Source organism: Equus asinus, chromosome 20, assembly GCF_041296235.1.
Source record: "Equus asinus isolate D_3611 breed Donkey chromosome 20, EquAss-T2T_v2, whole genome shotgun sequence".
Lineage (NCBI taxonomy): Eukaryota > Metazoa > Chordata > Mammalia > Perissodactyla > Equidae > Equus > Equus asinus.
In genome coordinates this window covers 26,628,041-26,644,020 of record NC_091809.1, presented here as the reverse complement: position 1 = coordinate 26,644,020, position 15,980 = coordinate 26,628,041, and the positions used below count along the sequence as shown (strand labels likewise).

At 60.4% G+C, this 15,980-nt stretch overlaps 1 protein-coding gene across 5 annotated transcripts in view; it reads left to right on the top strand.

The window, feature by feature from the left end:
- CACNA1A (calcium voltage-gated channel subunit alpha1 A) overlaps positions 1 to 15,980 on the top strand; it is a 195,647-nt gene that overhangs the window by 157,565 nt on the left and 22,102 nt on the right. For 4 of the 5 annotated variants that reach the window (XM_070492186.1, XM_070492188.1, XM_070492190.1 and 1 more), the window contains exons 32-37: positions 6,195 to 6,311; positions 6,621 to 6,686; positions 6,838 to 6,953; positions 9,544 to 9,694; positions 12,512 to 12,639; positions 13,860 to 13,956. In XM_070492186.1, coding sequence (XP_070348287.1) covers positions 6,195 to 6,311; positions 6,621 to 6,686; positions 6,838 to 6,953; positions 9,544 to 9,694; positions 12,512 to 12,639; positions 13,860 to 13,956 — 675 coding nt within the window. Of the gene's footprint in view, positions 1 to 6,194; positions 6,312 to 6,620; positions 6,687 to 6,837; positions 6,954 to 9,543; positions 9,695 to 12,511; positions 12,640 to 13,859; positions 13,957 to 14,748; positions 14,846 to 15,980 lie in introns of all 5 variants that reach the window. The other variant, XM_070492187.1, reaches the window with a different exon arrangement.

Below are 15,980 nucleotides of genomic sequence, written 5' to 3'. Positions count from 1 at the left end.
GGCTACGACCCACCCGGGTGCTGAAGCGAGGGGGGCGCCTGAGCTGGAACGGGGACCGGCTGGGCAGGGGCTGTGGAGGTGGAGGGACGGAGCCCCTGCCTGAGAGGACAGGACGGCCAGCCAGGCGGAGGGTGGGGGGCACCCGCAGCCTTCTCTCCTCCGCCCGCTCTCCTGCCAGCGCCTCCCGCTGGCCAAGCCCAGCCAGAAGGGAGCCGGGGCGATGCTCGGAACAGGCAGTGGGGCAGAGAACAGAGCGGGCTGGGTGGAGCGGGGCCTGAGGAGGGGCGTTGCCCCACTTCACCGCTGAGGAACTGATGCTCCAGGAGAGTGAGGAGGCTGCCTGAGGTCACGCAGCCAGACCTGGTGACTCCTGGGGGCACATCCCCATCTGAGCTGCCAGAAGAAGGGGATCAGTTGTTCCATCCCAGAAGGCGGGTGGGACTGGAGAGCTCCCCGGAGGAGGAGGCCATTCTCTGATGCATCCCCCAGCACCCCACCCAAGTGGTGTCCTGGCCACACCGCTTTGCTTCGGCTCCAGTGAGCCAGAAGCTCCCGCTTACCTCCCCTGACACCCTGCCAGCTTCCTCGAGAGCGGTCATGCCCTCCTGGGGCTGGCCCCAGCGGAGGGCCAGAGCCTGCACCTCGTCTTCTGGCCTAAGTTTCTAAGAGGCCTGGAGCTCCAGCTGGCAGTCAAAATATCTTGCCATCAGCTGAGCACAAGGCAGCCTTGAACCAGTGTCCGTCTGGGTTGAGAGATGGGAAAGGCTGGCCCACCACCCCAGTGCGGCAGGTGGAGGAAGTTGGTTGAAACCTCCGTGGCCAGTAAGAGACCCAGAGGGCTGGACCCCAAAAGCCTGTTCTCGGGGGCTGCAAGACAGAGGGCAGGAGGATGGGCCTGGGGTCCAATTCAGGGGCATCAGGACCATTGCAGTAGTCAAACAGCTCTCCCTACCAGCTGCGCTGCCTTTTCTCGTCCTGTGTGTGGGGATAACCTTCATAACCAGCCACATCAGATCCTTGCAAGCCTCGCATTCATTTGTGCATTCAATAAGCACGCATTGAGCGCCTGCTGTGTGCCAGCCGTTGTTGTTGGTACTGGAGACAGTGGACAAAGCAAAACAGACAAGAATGTCTGTCCCCGTTCTTGGGGGGAGATGGCAGCTTTTCACAAGTCAGAGCAATCAACGTCAAGTGCTTGGCACAGAACCTGCCAAGAATCAGATAGTTCACAGATGGTGGTTATTATTATTTCTATTGATATTATTACTGTCAATGTCCTTGGGGTTGCAGTTCGCTAGCCAGCCCCTGGCCCTGGATTATAATCCTTTGGAGGGAAAGAGAGAGGGTGGGTGTTTGGACCCTTTTAGGATGATAAACTCCCAATGTGGAGTCGGGGGCGGCTGGCCCCACAGCTGCCCCTCTGCCTCCCAGGTAAGCCCGCGAGGTCCGAGGCCGGAGCTCAGCCAGGCTGGGGCGGGGCGTGGGGGTCGGGGGAGCCAGACCCTGAGGAGGGCGAGTCCCAGGGTGGGGGGAGAGGGCGTGGGGCCCGTGGGCCTCAGCTGCCACCCCGCGTGGCCGGGCGGCGTGGGTTTGCCTGCACGGGCGTGCGACGGATAATGACTGTGTCTCTCGTCTTGTCTCTTTCCATGCCTGCTCTTTACACTGTACATTGGCGCAACGCCGTCTGAAACCTCATCCAATCAAAATGCACTATGACGTCATTTGTTCATCCATGACGCGGTCTGTGTGCTCATACACCAATGACCATCTCCCAACCCACGCCACCACCCCACTCCCCGCCCGGGAACCGAAACCCATTGGTGTTTTGGCACTGGTTACAAATCAACCTAAAAACCGCTGACCACGCCTTCCCACGCCCCCGCCCGCCCGCCCCCCTCCATCTTCAACATCCACATCTAGAATCCGGTTGGTCTTACTTCTTTCTGAAGTCTCAATGCCTTACATTAACTGTGGACGCATCTTCTCGACCAGCATGCACCTCGAGCCCTGGGCTTCTGACTGGGGTTGCCTGAGCCCCTCGCCCCCTGCCCCGCTCCCTGCCCGTCTGTCGTCTCTCCACCCCCGGCTCCCCCTCCCCGCTCCTCCCGTCTCTCTGATGGTCTTTACTGGGTTCTGAAGCAGGGTCTTCTGTTTGGGTCGGTTTGCGTCTTTTGCAGAGAAAGGGATGGGTTTGTCCCGTGCAGCATCCCAGCAGGATTCACGGCCGTGGCCGGGTCTCTGCCCCGTCACCCACACACCCCACACTCAGAGCCCTCAGCCACCCTCTCGTCACTCTGGGGGTCCCTCCTCCGTGGAGCCCGGGCCCCTCACCCCATCCCCAGCCTGCAGGCTCTTTGAGCCGGGCCACTCGAGCCCGCTGGAGGAGGTCTGAGTGCCCGGCAGCGTGTGGGCAGAGACCCTCAGGCTGGGGTCTGGCTGCTCCCAGGCGGGCCAGGGGCCAGGGCACCCCCCTGGAGCCCAGATGTGCACACGCATATGTACCCCCTCACACACGGTTGCTGCACACGCATGCCCTCTCCTTTCTTGCTCATCTCTGATTCTCTCTTTCTCTCTTTCCTCCCCCTACGCGCACACAGACTACCCCCCCATGTCCATCCACGCCACACGCCATACCCTGCCCCCCACAGCACACGCGTTCTCCATCCCTCCCTCTCCTCACTTGTTCGGCTCCCTGCACACTTGCACACTCACGCTCTGTGAAGCCCCACCGGCCTCTGCCCCTCCCCCACCCACACCCGAGCCCCTTTGAAGGACCCCCGGTGGTGTCTGCACCGGATCCTCCCCTGCTGGTGGTACACATGCAGTCATCCAGACATTGAGTGATTCCCCTTCAGTGCCACAGATGTAGGGGCGGGCAGAAGCAAACACCATCACTGCCTCCCCCTTGCCTACACTTGGGCAGCAGAGGCAGGCATTGGCCAAGTAACCCATCAGACTCACTTGAATTTGCAGCTGTACTGGGAGCTGAAGGCTGAGCAGCGTTAACAAGGCAGAGAGGGGAGAAAAGGGCATTTGAGGCCCAGGATGGCATGTGCAAAGGCCCTGTGACAGGAGGGAGGAGAGGCTGGGGTGTGAAAGTGAGGGGTGTGGCTGGAGCAAAGAGAGCAAGGCAGACTGACCCAGAGAAAGTGAGGGGGCAGAAGGGGACAGGCCCCTGGAGCCTTGCTGGAAGCCTGGGAGGCTCTGGAGCAGGGGAGGAGCAATCAGAAGCGATTAGACGAGATCACTAGGGATGCAGAACAGGGAGTGGCTACACAGGGGGCTGGACTGGAGGTGGACACGAGGAATCCAGCAGGCGATGGCAGCAGAGGAGACAGAGAGCAGGGGCCTGTCCAGGATCTGGGCGTGGCTCGGGGCTGGGCTGCCTCAGAGGGATGCCTGCAGGTACTTGAGTCTGGTTTGAACCTGGAGCTAGTGGTAAAGGAATGCCAGGAGAGGGCCCAGCGGGGGTAAGAGCATAGGCGTGGGCACGGTGGGCTGGCAGTGCCTTCGAGAAGACCCGGGAGGAAGTTGGTAGGTGGTGGTCGTGGGGTCTGGAGCCCAGAGGCCAGGCCTGGGCTGGACGCGGGGTCTGCAAGTGGCAGGGTTTCTCTGGAGCCCTCGAGCACGTGGCTGCTCTGCCCTTCTGCGCGTGGCCAGCCTCCCAGGGCTGCGTCTGGGCCTGGCACCCTGGGCCTGGGAAGCAGAGGGCAAGGCTGGAGGAAGAGACAGCTTCCAGGCTGCGGCTGCAAAGACGGATGCTAGGAAGGGGAAGTCACGAGGCTCCCAGAGCACGCGGAGGGCAGACCCAGGAGGAGGTGGAGCTGGATGCGGGCAGACTGGCTCCCCGCAGCCCCGTCACCCCGACCTTCATCCCCCCCCCCGCCTCCCCCGTGTGTCTCCTTCCTCCCTTGGCTCCAAGAAAGGCAGCATGCTGTCTGCACGCACGTCCCGCCAGAGCCCCTCGCTTCCCCTGCATGTGGCAGGCTCCCCCGCTGCACCCCAGCTGGAAGCTGCCCCCCGGCCGCCCCCTCTGCATGCTGGGCCGAGTCCACATGTTATGACCTGCCCCGTGAAGGGATGGCTTGTACTCTGGGGATGGACGGGAGGGGGCTGGGGACACCTGGGCCATTGGTCTCGTCCCCAGGTGGAGTCAGGTGGCCAGGCAGGGCTGGGAGTCAGGTCAGTGGGGCGTGGAGGGTGACTCTCCCTTAGCCGAGCTGGGTTTGGGAACTTATTCGAGGCACTAGCGACATTGTCACAGTGGTTGGGCCCAACGTGGTCAGGGTAGGCCCACCGCTCCCTCTCCCATCCTGGAGGTCTAAGGGCCCACTGATGTGTCCCAGAGGACATCCTGGGCTTTGCCAGCAAACTGGAGGCCTCTTGCCAGCCCCAGAAATTCCTTGACACCCCATCCCTGCCTCTCAGCTCCCAGGCCGCCGTTGGGAACACCCAATAAGATGCCCATATAATCCATTGTCTCAACTTCTGAGGCCAGAAGGGGTGCTGTGACCGCTGGGCAACCCGTGTGGTCACCCCTGTGCCATGTGGTGGGGAAGGGCTGGGCCATTTAAGTCTTGCCCCATGGCCCACGTCTAGGGCTCCCCAGACCCCGGGGAACAGCGTCCAGTTAGGCCCCTCTGCCTCCAGTCTGCCAGGTGACTGACCAGTGGAGGTTTCCTTGTCTGCCCAAGGCAGGGGTCTCAAACTCAGATGCCTCTGGGGACCAGGCGGATGCCACGGGCCAGGAGAGAGGGGCTATTTCTAGAATGTGGGGGCCTCGGTAAACTGGAGGACATGGCCTGCTTCAAGGGGGGTGGCCACAGCCGGGCCCCGGCCACCTGCTGCCAGGCCAGAAGCAGGGCCGGCGCTGCCAGAAAGCCAGATCTTGGGGCAAAATCTGATTTTTAAACACTGGCAACTACTTTTAATTTAAAAAAAAGAAAAAAAAACTACTCAGGCCCAATAGCTTTGTGAGGCAGACGTGGTCCATTCGTGACTTCTGGCTGCCTGTGCCCAGCAGCACCCCTGGAGGCCCAGCTGGCAGCCCCGGGAAGGCCCAGGGTGGGCAGCGGCACCACCGTCCCTGGCCAGCCACCCACACCCCCCGGGCTCCCTGGCTTGGCTGGGAGGAGACAGAGGCAGTCACTAGACAAGGGGTCTTCGAGCAGAGGCAGGGGCCACCCAGGGAGGTCCTGGGGGCAGGGACGGCCCCAGCTCCCCGCCCCCAGCACCAGCCCCTCGGGGCTCGGCCGAGGCTGAGCTCGCGCACCCACGGGCACTGCGTACTTCCTGCTTCCCGCAGGCCGGTCCCGAGCTACTACTACACCCAGCCCCAGAAGCTGAGAAGCCATCCCTGAGAGGGGGGAAAAGGGCCCCAAATGCATCTTCTCCGACTCAGCGGGCAGCGAGGACTCGCCCTGCGGCAGGACAGCCCCAGCTCCCTCCCGTCCTCCCCATGCCCGCTCGCCAAGGGGGTAAGAAACCATGTTCTTCGCTGCTCCAATTGGCTCGAGCTGCTGCTCCTCTTGGCCGTGGGGCGAGGTCAGGGCGGGCAGGAGCGGGTGGGCAGCTCGGCAGGGCAGGGCAGGGCGCCCGGTGAGTCCCATGGCAGATGCATTTCTGGCCCGGAGCGTAACATGCCCTCGGACCCGCACGTGTCCACCAGGCCTGAGCGTGCTGGCTCCCCCACCCCGCCCTGGTGTTTGTGCATCGTACACGTGTGATGGACCGGCAACTTGACCCGCTTGTGTCTTATCGTCTCAGTGCATTTGGTTGTTGGGAGAAACAAAAACCATCTCGATTTTTTTCTGATTGGATGATTCGGATGTATTTTCTTTTCCTCGTTTTTTGTTATTTCTTCTCGGCCCCACCCCCCACCCCCACCCCGAACCGTCCCTTTCTTTTCCTTTTTCTTTTCTTTTCCCCGTTGCCGGTGGGGCTGGCGGGGAGGGCTTCTGCTTTTGAGTTGATGCCTTTTCCTCCCTCCCCCACCTCCCCGATTTCGTTCCTTTTTCCAGTTTTGTCCTCGGCACCATTGCATTAATAGTGCTTCTCTCCTCCCCTCCTTATTTGGGGTCTGGCTTGCTTTTTCCTGTTGGTTGGCTTCATGTAGGGGCCTCTGTGAGTGGTGACGGCTCTGAGCCCCTGGGGGGTGGGGGTGGATGGTCACCCCTCTGTCTCCGTCTCCCCAGAACAACTTCATCAACCTGAGCTTCCTCCGCCTGTTCCGTGCTGCCCGGCTCATCAAACTCCTCCGGCAGGGCTACACCATCCGCATCCTTCTCTGGACCTTCGTGCAGTCCTTCAAGGTGAGCCCCGCGCCTGCCGACAGCCCAGGGCTCAGGGGAAGAGCAGACCCGCCCCACCTGCTCCAGCTGGGTCTAGCTGTCAGGTGGAAATGCCTCTGTGATGCACCTGCTGGGGCTGCCGCCTGCAGGGCTCTTGTCTAACTTCCCATCCCTGCGCGTCTGAGAGCCCCGAGGGGAACGCCCCACTCCTTGCCGCTGTGGCCTCATCCCGGAGCCGCCAGGGTGCGCCGGCCGAGGGGCAGTCCCGGCGCAGGGGGGCGGCCACGTGGGCCCCCCTCCCCTGCTCCTTCACTGCCTTCCGTCCGCCAGGCGCTGCCATACGTCTGTCTGCTGATCGCTATGCTCTTCTTCATCTACGCCATCATCGGGATGCAGGTGCGTGCCACCTCCCGCGCACTCCTGGAGCCTCCAGGACGGCCGCGCCCTCAGGCGGGTGGTCAGCGCAGCCCAGAGGGGCAGCCACGCCGTGGGGGCTGAGTGGGTCGCCGGGGCCGCTGCGCACGGTCATCCGCCTCCACCTCCCCAGGTGTTCGGCAACATCGGCATCGACGTGGAGGACGAGGACAGTGATGAGGATGACTTCCAAATCACCGAGCACAACAACTTCCGGACCTTCTTCCAGGCCCTCATGCTGCTCTTCCGGTGAGCGGGTCGCAGCTCCGTCCTTCTGATCTGGCAGGGCGTGTCCTCCTCTTCCCGTGGGGGCGTGTGCTCTCCTCCTTTGGGGGCGTGTCCTCTCATTGTTCCCATGGGGGCGTGTCCTCCCCTTCCTGTGGGGGCGTGTCCTCTCATTGTTCCCATGGGGGCGTGTCCTCCTCTTCCCGTGGGGGCGTGTCCTCTCCTTCCTGTGGGGGCGTGTCCTCCTCTTCCCGTGGGGGCGTGTTCTCTCCTTTGGGGGCGTGTTCTCTTCCCATGGGGGCGTGTCCTCTCATTCTTCCCGTGGGAGCGTGTCCTCTCCTTCTCGTGGGGGCGTGTCCTCCTCTTCCCGTGGGGGCGTGTCCTTTCTGCTTCTTCCCGTGGGGGCCTGTCCTGTTCCTTCCTTTTCCTTTCCATGGGGGCGTGTCCTTTTCTCCTTTTCCCATGGCTCTGTTCAGGTAAGGGGTGGGGCAGGGCAGGAGCTGAGGCCTGGGACGCAAGCCTGGAAAGCATTTGCAGGCGTTATCTCACTGAACCCTCCTGACTCTCCTGTGAGGTGGGGCTTCTTGGCAGTCCCCCAGACAGATGAAGAAACTGTAGACTGTGGACTCTGGGACTTGATTCTTAATCCTGGCTGCAGGTTGCGGTGCCTTCACTCATGCCCTGGATGTTTACTGAGCACCTACTGTGTGCCAGGCTCTGCTTTAGGTACCAGGGACAAAGTAGAAAGACACATTGTCTGCTTTCTGGAAGCTGTCAACTTCAAAAGCACATTTGTCAGTTCTTTTACTCTCAAAGTGAGTTTTTTCAGGAATAGCCCAAGCAATTGCAATTTGGGTTGTGCAGGCAATGCGGAACAGTAGGCAAATGCAGAAAACAAAGGTCAGGAGCTGCCTTTATACAGAAAACGGGGATTGGAAGGGGCTATTCTAAAGGAAAGTCCACTGGGGGAGAGTAACAGGTCAGGGCAGCAAGGGCCCCTCATTGGCCAGCCTGCCACGTTTCTCATTGGCTGGGCTGCAGCGCTTCTCATTGGCTGAGCTGCAGCGTTTCTCATTGGCTGGGCTGCCGCGTTTCTCATTGGCGGGACTTTGGCCTTTCTCATTGGCCGGGCTGCGGTGTTTCTCATTGGCTGAGCTGCAGCATTTCTCATTGGCCAGCCTGCCACGTTTCTCACTGGCTGAGCTGCAGCCTTTCTCATTGGCTGGGCTGCTGCGTTTCTCATTGGCCGGACTGCAGCCTTTCTCACTGGCTGGGCTCTTGCCGGTGCAGAGAGAAATCTTCCTTGGCAGTGAAGTAGCTCTACTTGGTGGGCAAGACGCAAGCACCCACTCTTCCTGGCGGGTGTGGTTGAGGAGGTGCAGTGGGGCTGAGGGCTCCCCTCCAGGCCTTCCCCACTCCAGTTTAGTTAAGGGTCCTTCTATTAATTCCCACAAAGCTCATATTCCCGTGGGGGAGAGAGACAGTCAGTAAGCTAGTTATAGAGAATACTAGAAGGCAATGAAGCTCCAGGTTAAGAAGGAAATGGAGGCACAAAAGGACAAATATGATTCCACTTACGTGAGGTACCTGGAGTGGGTAAATTTATTGAGGAAAAAAGTGGAGGGGCCAGCCCTGTGGCCAAGTGGTTGGGTTCACACACTTCGCTGCGGCAGCCCAGGGTTTCGCTGGTTTGGATCCTGGGTGTGGACATGGCCCCGCTCATCAGGCCATGCTGAGGTGGCGTCCCACATGCCACAACTGGAAGTACCTACAACTAAAATATACAACTATGTACCAGGGGGCTTTGGGGAGGAAAAGAAAAATAAAATCTTTTAATAGAAAAAGTGGAATAGAGATTGCCAGGGGCTGGGTGAGTAGAGAATGGGGAAGTATTGTTTAATGGGTACAAGTTGTCAGTTTGGGATAGATGAAAAGGTTCCAGAGGTGGATAGTGGTGATGGGCACACAGCGGTGTAAATGTACTTAATGCCGCTGAATTATACACTTTAAAATGGTTAAAATTACACACTTTATGTTATGTAAATTTTGGAATGATAATTTTTTTAAAATTTAGCAACAACAACTAAAAGAATGGAGGGCTGGTAGGTCACACATCCCGGGAGGGGGGTGACATTCGAGAGAAATAGGTGAGGGAGGGAGCCATGTGGATATCTCAGGAAGGGCAGTCCAGCAGTAGGTGCAGCAAGTGCAAAGGCCCTGAGGCAGGTGTGTGGCTGGCATGTTTGAGGACAGTGAGGAACCCAGTGTGTGTGGAGCAGAGTAAACCACAGAGAAAATAGTAAGAGATAACAATCACCTGGTGGGAGGGGAGCTTTTAGAACATACCTGCATCCCGAGGCCCCACCACAGACCAGTTGAATCCAGGTCTGTGGGAGTGGAGTGTTGGCATCAGCATTTTGTAAAAGCCCCTTCCAGGCTTCATGCACAGCCAAGGATGAGAATCGCCTCTCTGAGCTTCCAGAGAAAAGAAGTGGCTTACCTGGGACTCGAACCCATGCCAGGCCAGCTGCAGAGCCCAAGCACTCTACCTCTATGGGGGGCGTTGGTGCCCAGAGCTGGGTGCCCAGGTCCCTGACGCCCCCTCTGTCCTCAGGAGTGCCACCGGGGAGGCTTGGCACAACATCATGCTTTCCTGCCTCAGTGGGAAGCCGTGTGATAAGAACTCTGGCATCCTGACTCCTGAGTGTGGCAATGAATTTGCCTATTTTTACTTCGTTTCCTTCATCTTCCTCTGCTCGTTTCTGGTGAGTCCGTGGATGTGGGGGGGTGCTCCCTAGACCCAGCTCTCTCTCAGGAGCCTGGGTTTCTGAGAACGTGGCTGTGTTGCCTGCTGCTCCCTGCGGGCTTCTCTGAGCCGGCTGGGAGTTAGCTCAGCTGGGGTTCCTCCCCTCGGCACTGCTCACGTTTGGAGCTGGACAGTTCTCTGTGGGGCGGCCGGCGCACTGTATGGTGTTGAGCAGAAGCCCTGGCCTCCAGCCCCCAGTTGCCACTAGCGTCCCCATCCCCAGGTGTGCTGACCAAACATGTCACCAGACACTGCCAGTGTCCCCTGGGGGAGAGACGGGATCTCCACCTTTGAGACCCGCTGGGTTATACCAAGAGAAGGACCCTCCGGACTGACAGCTGGCCCGACAGCCCATCTGGTTACAGAGGCTGCTCCTTATGGCCTCGCTCTCCCTGGGCCGTGGTGCAGGCAGGGCAGCAACTATCCAGGTGCTTCCCGCAGAGGGTGCTTGATGCCAGGATTGGCCATGCAGCGTTGAAAGAATAGACAGACACCACTGAGGACCCGGGGATTGCCGGCCACAGGAAGGGCTGGGCTGGGGGAGTCAAAGGAAGAGAGGGCGTTACTGACCCAGCCGGCTGCCCCTGGCCCTCCCAAGGGGCGGCTGCCCCAGACACTTGCAGACAGTACCAGTTTCCCATGGTTGCTGTAACAAAGTGCCACACGCTTAGTGGCTTAAAGCAAGAGAAACTCATCCTCCCACCATTCTGGAGGCTAAAGCCGGTCCCCGGGTCGCAGGACCGTGCTCCCTCCAGAGCCTCGAGGGGAGGGTCCTTCCTGCCTCTCCCAGCTGCTGGCGGCCCCAGGCATTCCTTGGCTTGTGGTCCCGTCACTCCAACGTCTGCCTCCGTCGTCACGTGGTCTTCTCCCTGTGTGTCTGTGTCAATTTCCCTCTCATGAAGACAGCAGGCGTATTGATTTAGGGCTTACCCTAATCCATCAGGACCTCATCTTAACTTGATGCATCCACAAAGACCCTTTTCCAAATAAGGCCACATTCACAGGTCCCTGGGGTTAGGATTTGAAGGTGTCTTTTGGGAAGACACAAGTCAGCCCACCACACAGACCCACCCCAGAAGCGGAGGGTGTCCCTTCTCCTGTCCTCTCCAGTCGGGCCTCCTGGCCCAGCTCCCCTGACGGGATGTGAGAAGCCAGCTGAGGGACTGTGGGAGATGTGGTGTGCAGACCCCAGTGTCCATCGGTGCAAGCCCAGCAGCCCCACTGCCTTCAGAGCAGGGGCCACACCCCTCGGCCCACAGACCCCCAGTCCAGCGTCCGCAGCCACTGGCCCAGAGGACCCATTGCCCACTTCTAAGTTCCCAGAAGGGAGATACATGGGCCAGCCCAGACCCTGGACAAATGGCCACCCTGTCTAAATGGCACCCTGGGTGCACGTGGGGACGGGATCTTATAATGCAGCCACGTGGGAAGAGCAGGTACCCTGGAAGATGCCTGCACCCCTCGCCCGTCAGCCCCGAGGGCAGGGCTGTCTGCCTCCTTCACCGCTGTGTCCCCAACCCCTAAGACAGTGCCCAGCAGGTGCTCAGTCAATGTCACGAAGATGAGTTAAAAATAGTCACTAAAGTTGGGGACACCTAGGATGACAGGTTACTTATTAGGCACCTGCCATGCTTACATCTGAACATTCTTAATGCCTGCTGTGTGCCGGGTTTATGCTAGGCACTGGCGGCGTGAGAAGAGAACACGGTTCTCTCGGTTCGCAGGGGCAATGGGCAGACAAGTGGGCAGGTCACGGCCATGTGGCCTGGCAGATCCCAAGGTGGGGACACGCAGACGGAAGGAAGGGCTGTTTCACACAGTGGCCCACGGGGCTGCGAGCAGAGACTGGACCACGTCGCAGTCGAATGGGTTGCGAGTAATGGAAAGTCCACTGAGACTGACCCAGGCGGCGCATGCAGCCGAAAGGCACAGGCGAGGCTGGGGCCAGGCGGGAGGACCCCGGCGTCCTTGCTCTCCTCCGCACGCCCCGTTCTCAGACCCCCCTCCTCGCAGAGGCAGGACGGCTCCGCTCCTGGGCACCAGCAGGAAATCCAGCGGGCTCAGTTGGCCTCCTTGGGTCACGTACCTGGGGTAAATGACCGCGGGAGCCGCAGAGTGGGGGCCACACCTCGCTACAACGTCTTGTGTGCAGAGGAAGAGGTTCTCCAGGATCTGTTGCCCAAAGAGGGGAAAATCAGGTGTTCCCTGGAGGAGCAGCATTGGCGCAGGCCTGGGGGTGGGACCGCGCAAGATCCCCGCGGCCAAGGGCCGTGAGAACATGGGGCAAGGGGCTGCCACAGGCAGCCGAGGGCAGGAAAAGTCCCCCGTCCCTCCCTCCGTCCACCCGGGAAACATTTGCGGGGTGCTTGCTTTGTGCTGGGCCGCGAACGTGACAGTGGTCCTGCCCACAGGGAGCACTCGCTTGCCCTCGTCATGGACCAGGTGTGGGAGGATTTGGGTCACGGTGGTCCCCCCGGTGTTGGCCCCCATTTCACACAGCCTCTCCTCTCTCTGTCTCTGTCCATCTCTCTGGCTCTTGGTCTCTGCATCTCTCTCTGTCTCCATCTTGTCTCTGTCTCTCCCCCATCTCCGTTTCTCCATCTGTCTCTGCACTCCTTGCGTGAGCGTGTCTTTCCTCCCTGTCCCCTCATTTCTCTCTCTGTGTCTATCCCCTTTCCCCTTTCGCCCCCTCCCCCTCCCCGTCTGGGCCTCCGTGTGCATGCGTTGGGGTGTGTGTCGCTCTCCCCGCTCCCTCCCGGCCCCGGGGTCCCCACAGATGCTGAACCTCTTTGTTGCTGTCATCATGGACAACTTTGAGTACCTCACTCGAGACTCCTCCATCCTGGGTCCCCACCACCTGGATGAGTACGTGCGTGTCTGGGCGGAGTACGACCCCGCAGCGTGGTAAGGCACCACCCCGAACCCCAGCCCCGTCGCCCGCCTCTCCCTAGCGCCGGGGCACAGGCTGGGTCAGGCACCGAAGCCCTGGGAGCTGGCGGGGCTCGCGGGGGGGTCAGCCTGGAGGGGAGAGATGAGAATAGCACCTCCGTCTGTCCGCCCCGGGTTAAATGCTCGGTCGCCAGCTGCGCCCCAATCCCAGGCTTTCTGGGAACCGAGGGAAGGAGTTGACCGTGAGGGTTCGCCTCCTGTGAGGCTCTCCTACCCCTCATGGGGGGCTCCAGATGCTGAGGACAAGCTGGGCAGGGCCCAGGGGGGAACCGAGGCTTCCCAGCCTGAGTGCTCCCAGGAGTGGGGGGAGAGGGGCTGGCCTGGCTCCCTTGGCAGACGGGATCAGTGGCCGCAAGGTCAGAGTGGAAGAACCCAGCTCATTCTGGGATCCCAGGACCCTGGAGCAGGTGTCACACGAGGCCAGAGGAGAGGACACAGAGCCTCAGTGGCCCCTGCATCCTCATGGTCAAGAAGGGAGCGAGCTCTCCCATCTCCGTGGGCGCCAGAGTGCCCCCCCGGCTGACAGGGGACGGCCTTAGTGCCGTCTCCACTGGGCATGTGTGTCGAGGGCCCGCTCAGCCCCAGGCCCCTGCAGGACACCCAGAGGCACCAGCCTGATTCCGAGCCCGCCAGCCACTAACTGGGGATCCTAGTTCAGGCTGGGCTGGGGCTGAGGCAGCACGAATGGGGCCTTGAGCGCCCGAGAGCTGGCGGAGGGCCTCCCAGGGAGGGGGGGTGGGTCCACCCTGCCGTTCCTGTGGCCCCTACTATCCTCCAGGAGACCCAGCCGAGGCGAGCCGCGCGTCTGGGCTTGGCTTCCGGCTGGTTCCTAACTTTTCCTCTTTTGATTTTAGGTCATAGCAGTTGGATGCTGTCCCTCTGTTCCTTATTCCACGACCCCCCCCCCCGCCCCAGGGTAGCCCATGTAGGTTGTGGAGAAGGGAGATGCAGAGAGAGCCCAGGGGGAGGCATCCCCAGCCCAGAGCTGCTCCCCCCTCGCTCCCGGCAGACCCGGGGTCTGTGAGCATCTGGGGACGTCTCAGGGACCTCCGCTCATCCCATGTGCCCCCACTCCCCAAGCCAGGGGTCCCCATCCCCTGGCGTCACGACCCGGCCGCGTGGCGGGAGCGCAGCTTGCCCCGTGCCCCCACTAACGCCCTGTCTTCTCCTTTCAGCGGTCGGATTCATTATAAGGACATGTACAGTTTATTGCGTGTAATATCGCCCCCTCTCGGCTTAGGCAAGAAATGCCCTCATAGGGTTGCTTGCAAGGTTTGACTTCCACTGAACCTGCTAGCATCCGTGGAATGGGTGTGGCTTGGGCTCCTCAATATATATATTTCATATATATATATATCTCTCTCTAAACACAGAGCCATTTCTCTCCTGCATTAAACTAGAAAACTCTCTCAGCCGACAGAATGCAGCCAAGTAGACTCGAGGAAGCATGGGACATTCTCTCGTTCCCTCCAGCCATTCTGCTTGCTCCTAGCTGAAGCTGCCCATCCCGGGGTCTCCATGGCACCCCAAATCAGACGCATCCCGGGGGGGCGTCATAGCTGCACGCTGCCCCCCGCCACCATGACCTCAACTCTCTCCCCCTCCGCCCTTTGCCTCCGGAAGCCCCCAGCCCTCCTCCCCGTCTAGGCCCCCTCAGAGACCAGCCTCAGCCAACCCAGAGGCCTTTCCCCAATTTTTAACATAACGCTGGACCCCAGCATTGCTCCAGGCCCTCCAAAGTGAGGACCCCCGCTTCCCTCCACGTGGCACCGGAACCGGAGCTCAGTCACAACCGAATCTGACTTTTCTCTTTTCTCTCTCTCTCTCCCTGCTCGTGAGCAGTGAAATAATCTTTTTTTAATTACCTTTTCTTCCACTTTTTTTTTCCTCCTCTTTTCCATTTATTTGAAATACCTATTTTATCATCCTCTGCATCTTTCTCTCTCTCTTTTTTCGGCTCGTGTGATTTTTTTTTTTCTTTTTGGTTTTGTTTTTTGTTCTCTCCGCCCCCTCGCCTTCCCTCCGCTCCTCCGTCCCACCCGTTCTTGTCTTCGGTGCTGCCAGGGGCCGCATGCCTTACCCGGACATGTATCAGATGCTGAGACACATGTCTCCGCCCCTGGGTCTGGGGAAGAAGTGTCCGGCCAGAGTGGCTTACAAGGTAGTCTACCCGTGGCGACCACGGCGTCCGGGCGCTGGGGACTTTTCAGTGCTGACCAGGAGCAACCAGCCGAGTCTCTTTTTCCAGCGTTTCTCTTCTTTCTTCTTTTTTTTTTTTTCTTTTTCTTTTTTTTCCTCCCCCTTTCCTCCTCGAGTAAATGGATCTTGACCATCCTTGACTCTAAGCCGCACACTGTGTCCGTCCTTTCTGATGACTGTGCCTTGGTGTTTTGAGACTCCCTTATGGCCGACACCCGGGGGGGGGAGACCCCAGGTCAGGCCCCCCACACACACCTGAAGCTGATCTCTGACCTAGGGCCTTGGGGGACCCGAGACCTCCCGAGGAGTCCCGGAGCCTCTCCTCCCCAGCCCCCGCCGGCCCTCCAGAGTTGCCTCCCTGGCCCCACCCCTGCGCCACCCGTCTCCCACTGCCACCCCGAGGCGCTCCCACCTGCTCTCCGTTGTTCCGAGTAGGCAGGCGGGCCGCAGCTGGACCCCTGGACTGTGGCACCCTGATGCAGGCCGTGCACGCTGCCTTGGCGGGGGGCCTGGGGCGGGCAGGCACCGTGCCGACCGGGGGTTGGTGCATGCTGGCTGAGGAAGCGAGGGCCGCACCGCCAGGCGGCTGGGCCGGGCCACCCTCCAGACCCCCGTCCCGGAATCTCCCTTGGCACCCAAGGACAGATGCTCTGTTCCCTCCAGCTCATCCTCGAGAAGTTCAGGAAGCACCTTGAAAGTCGTCCCTCCCCAAACAAAGATTGCCCCCTCGTCCCACTCTCCCGTCCACCTCACCCACCCTGTGTCTGCCAGAGTCCTCCCTCCCTGTCCGTCAGTGCCATCCCTGCTGCCTCGTGTGCCACCTCCACTCGCCCCATCCCTCTTCCTCCCTCTGTGCACCCCTCCTTCCAGGCAAGGCCGGGATGAAGCCACCGCGCCTTGTCCCCAAGATGAAGATCTCCCTGCGCTGTCCCTTCCCTCTCTAATTGTCCTCTTGTCCCTCCTCTGAGTCTCTGCCTGGCTGGGTGTGTGTGTGCAGGAGAGAGGGAGGGAGTGCCCTTCCCTTCCTATCTCTGTGCAGGGCCACCACAGCTCCATGAAGCGCCTTTGTGCAAATTTGAAAAGAGCACCCTTTCTGC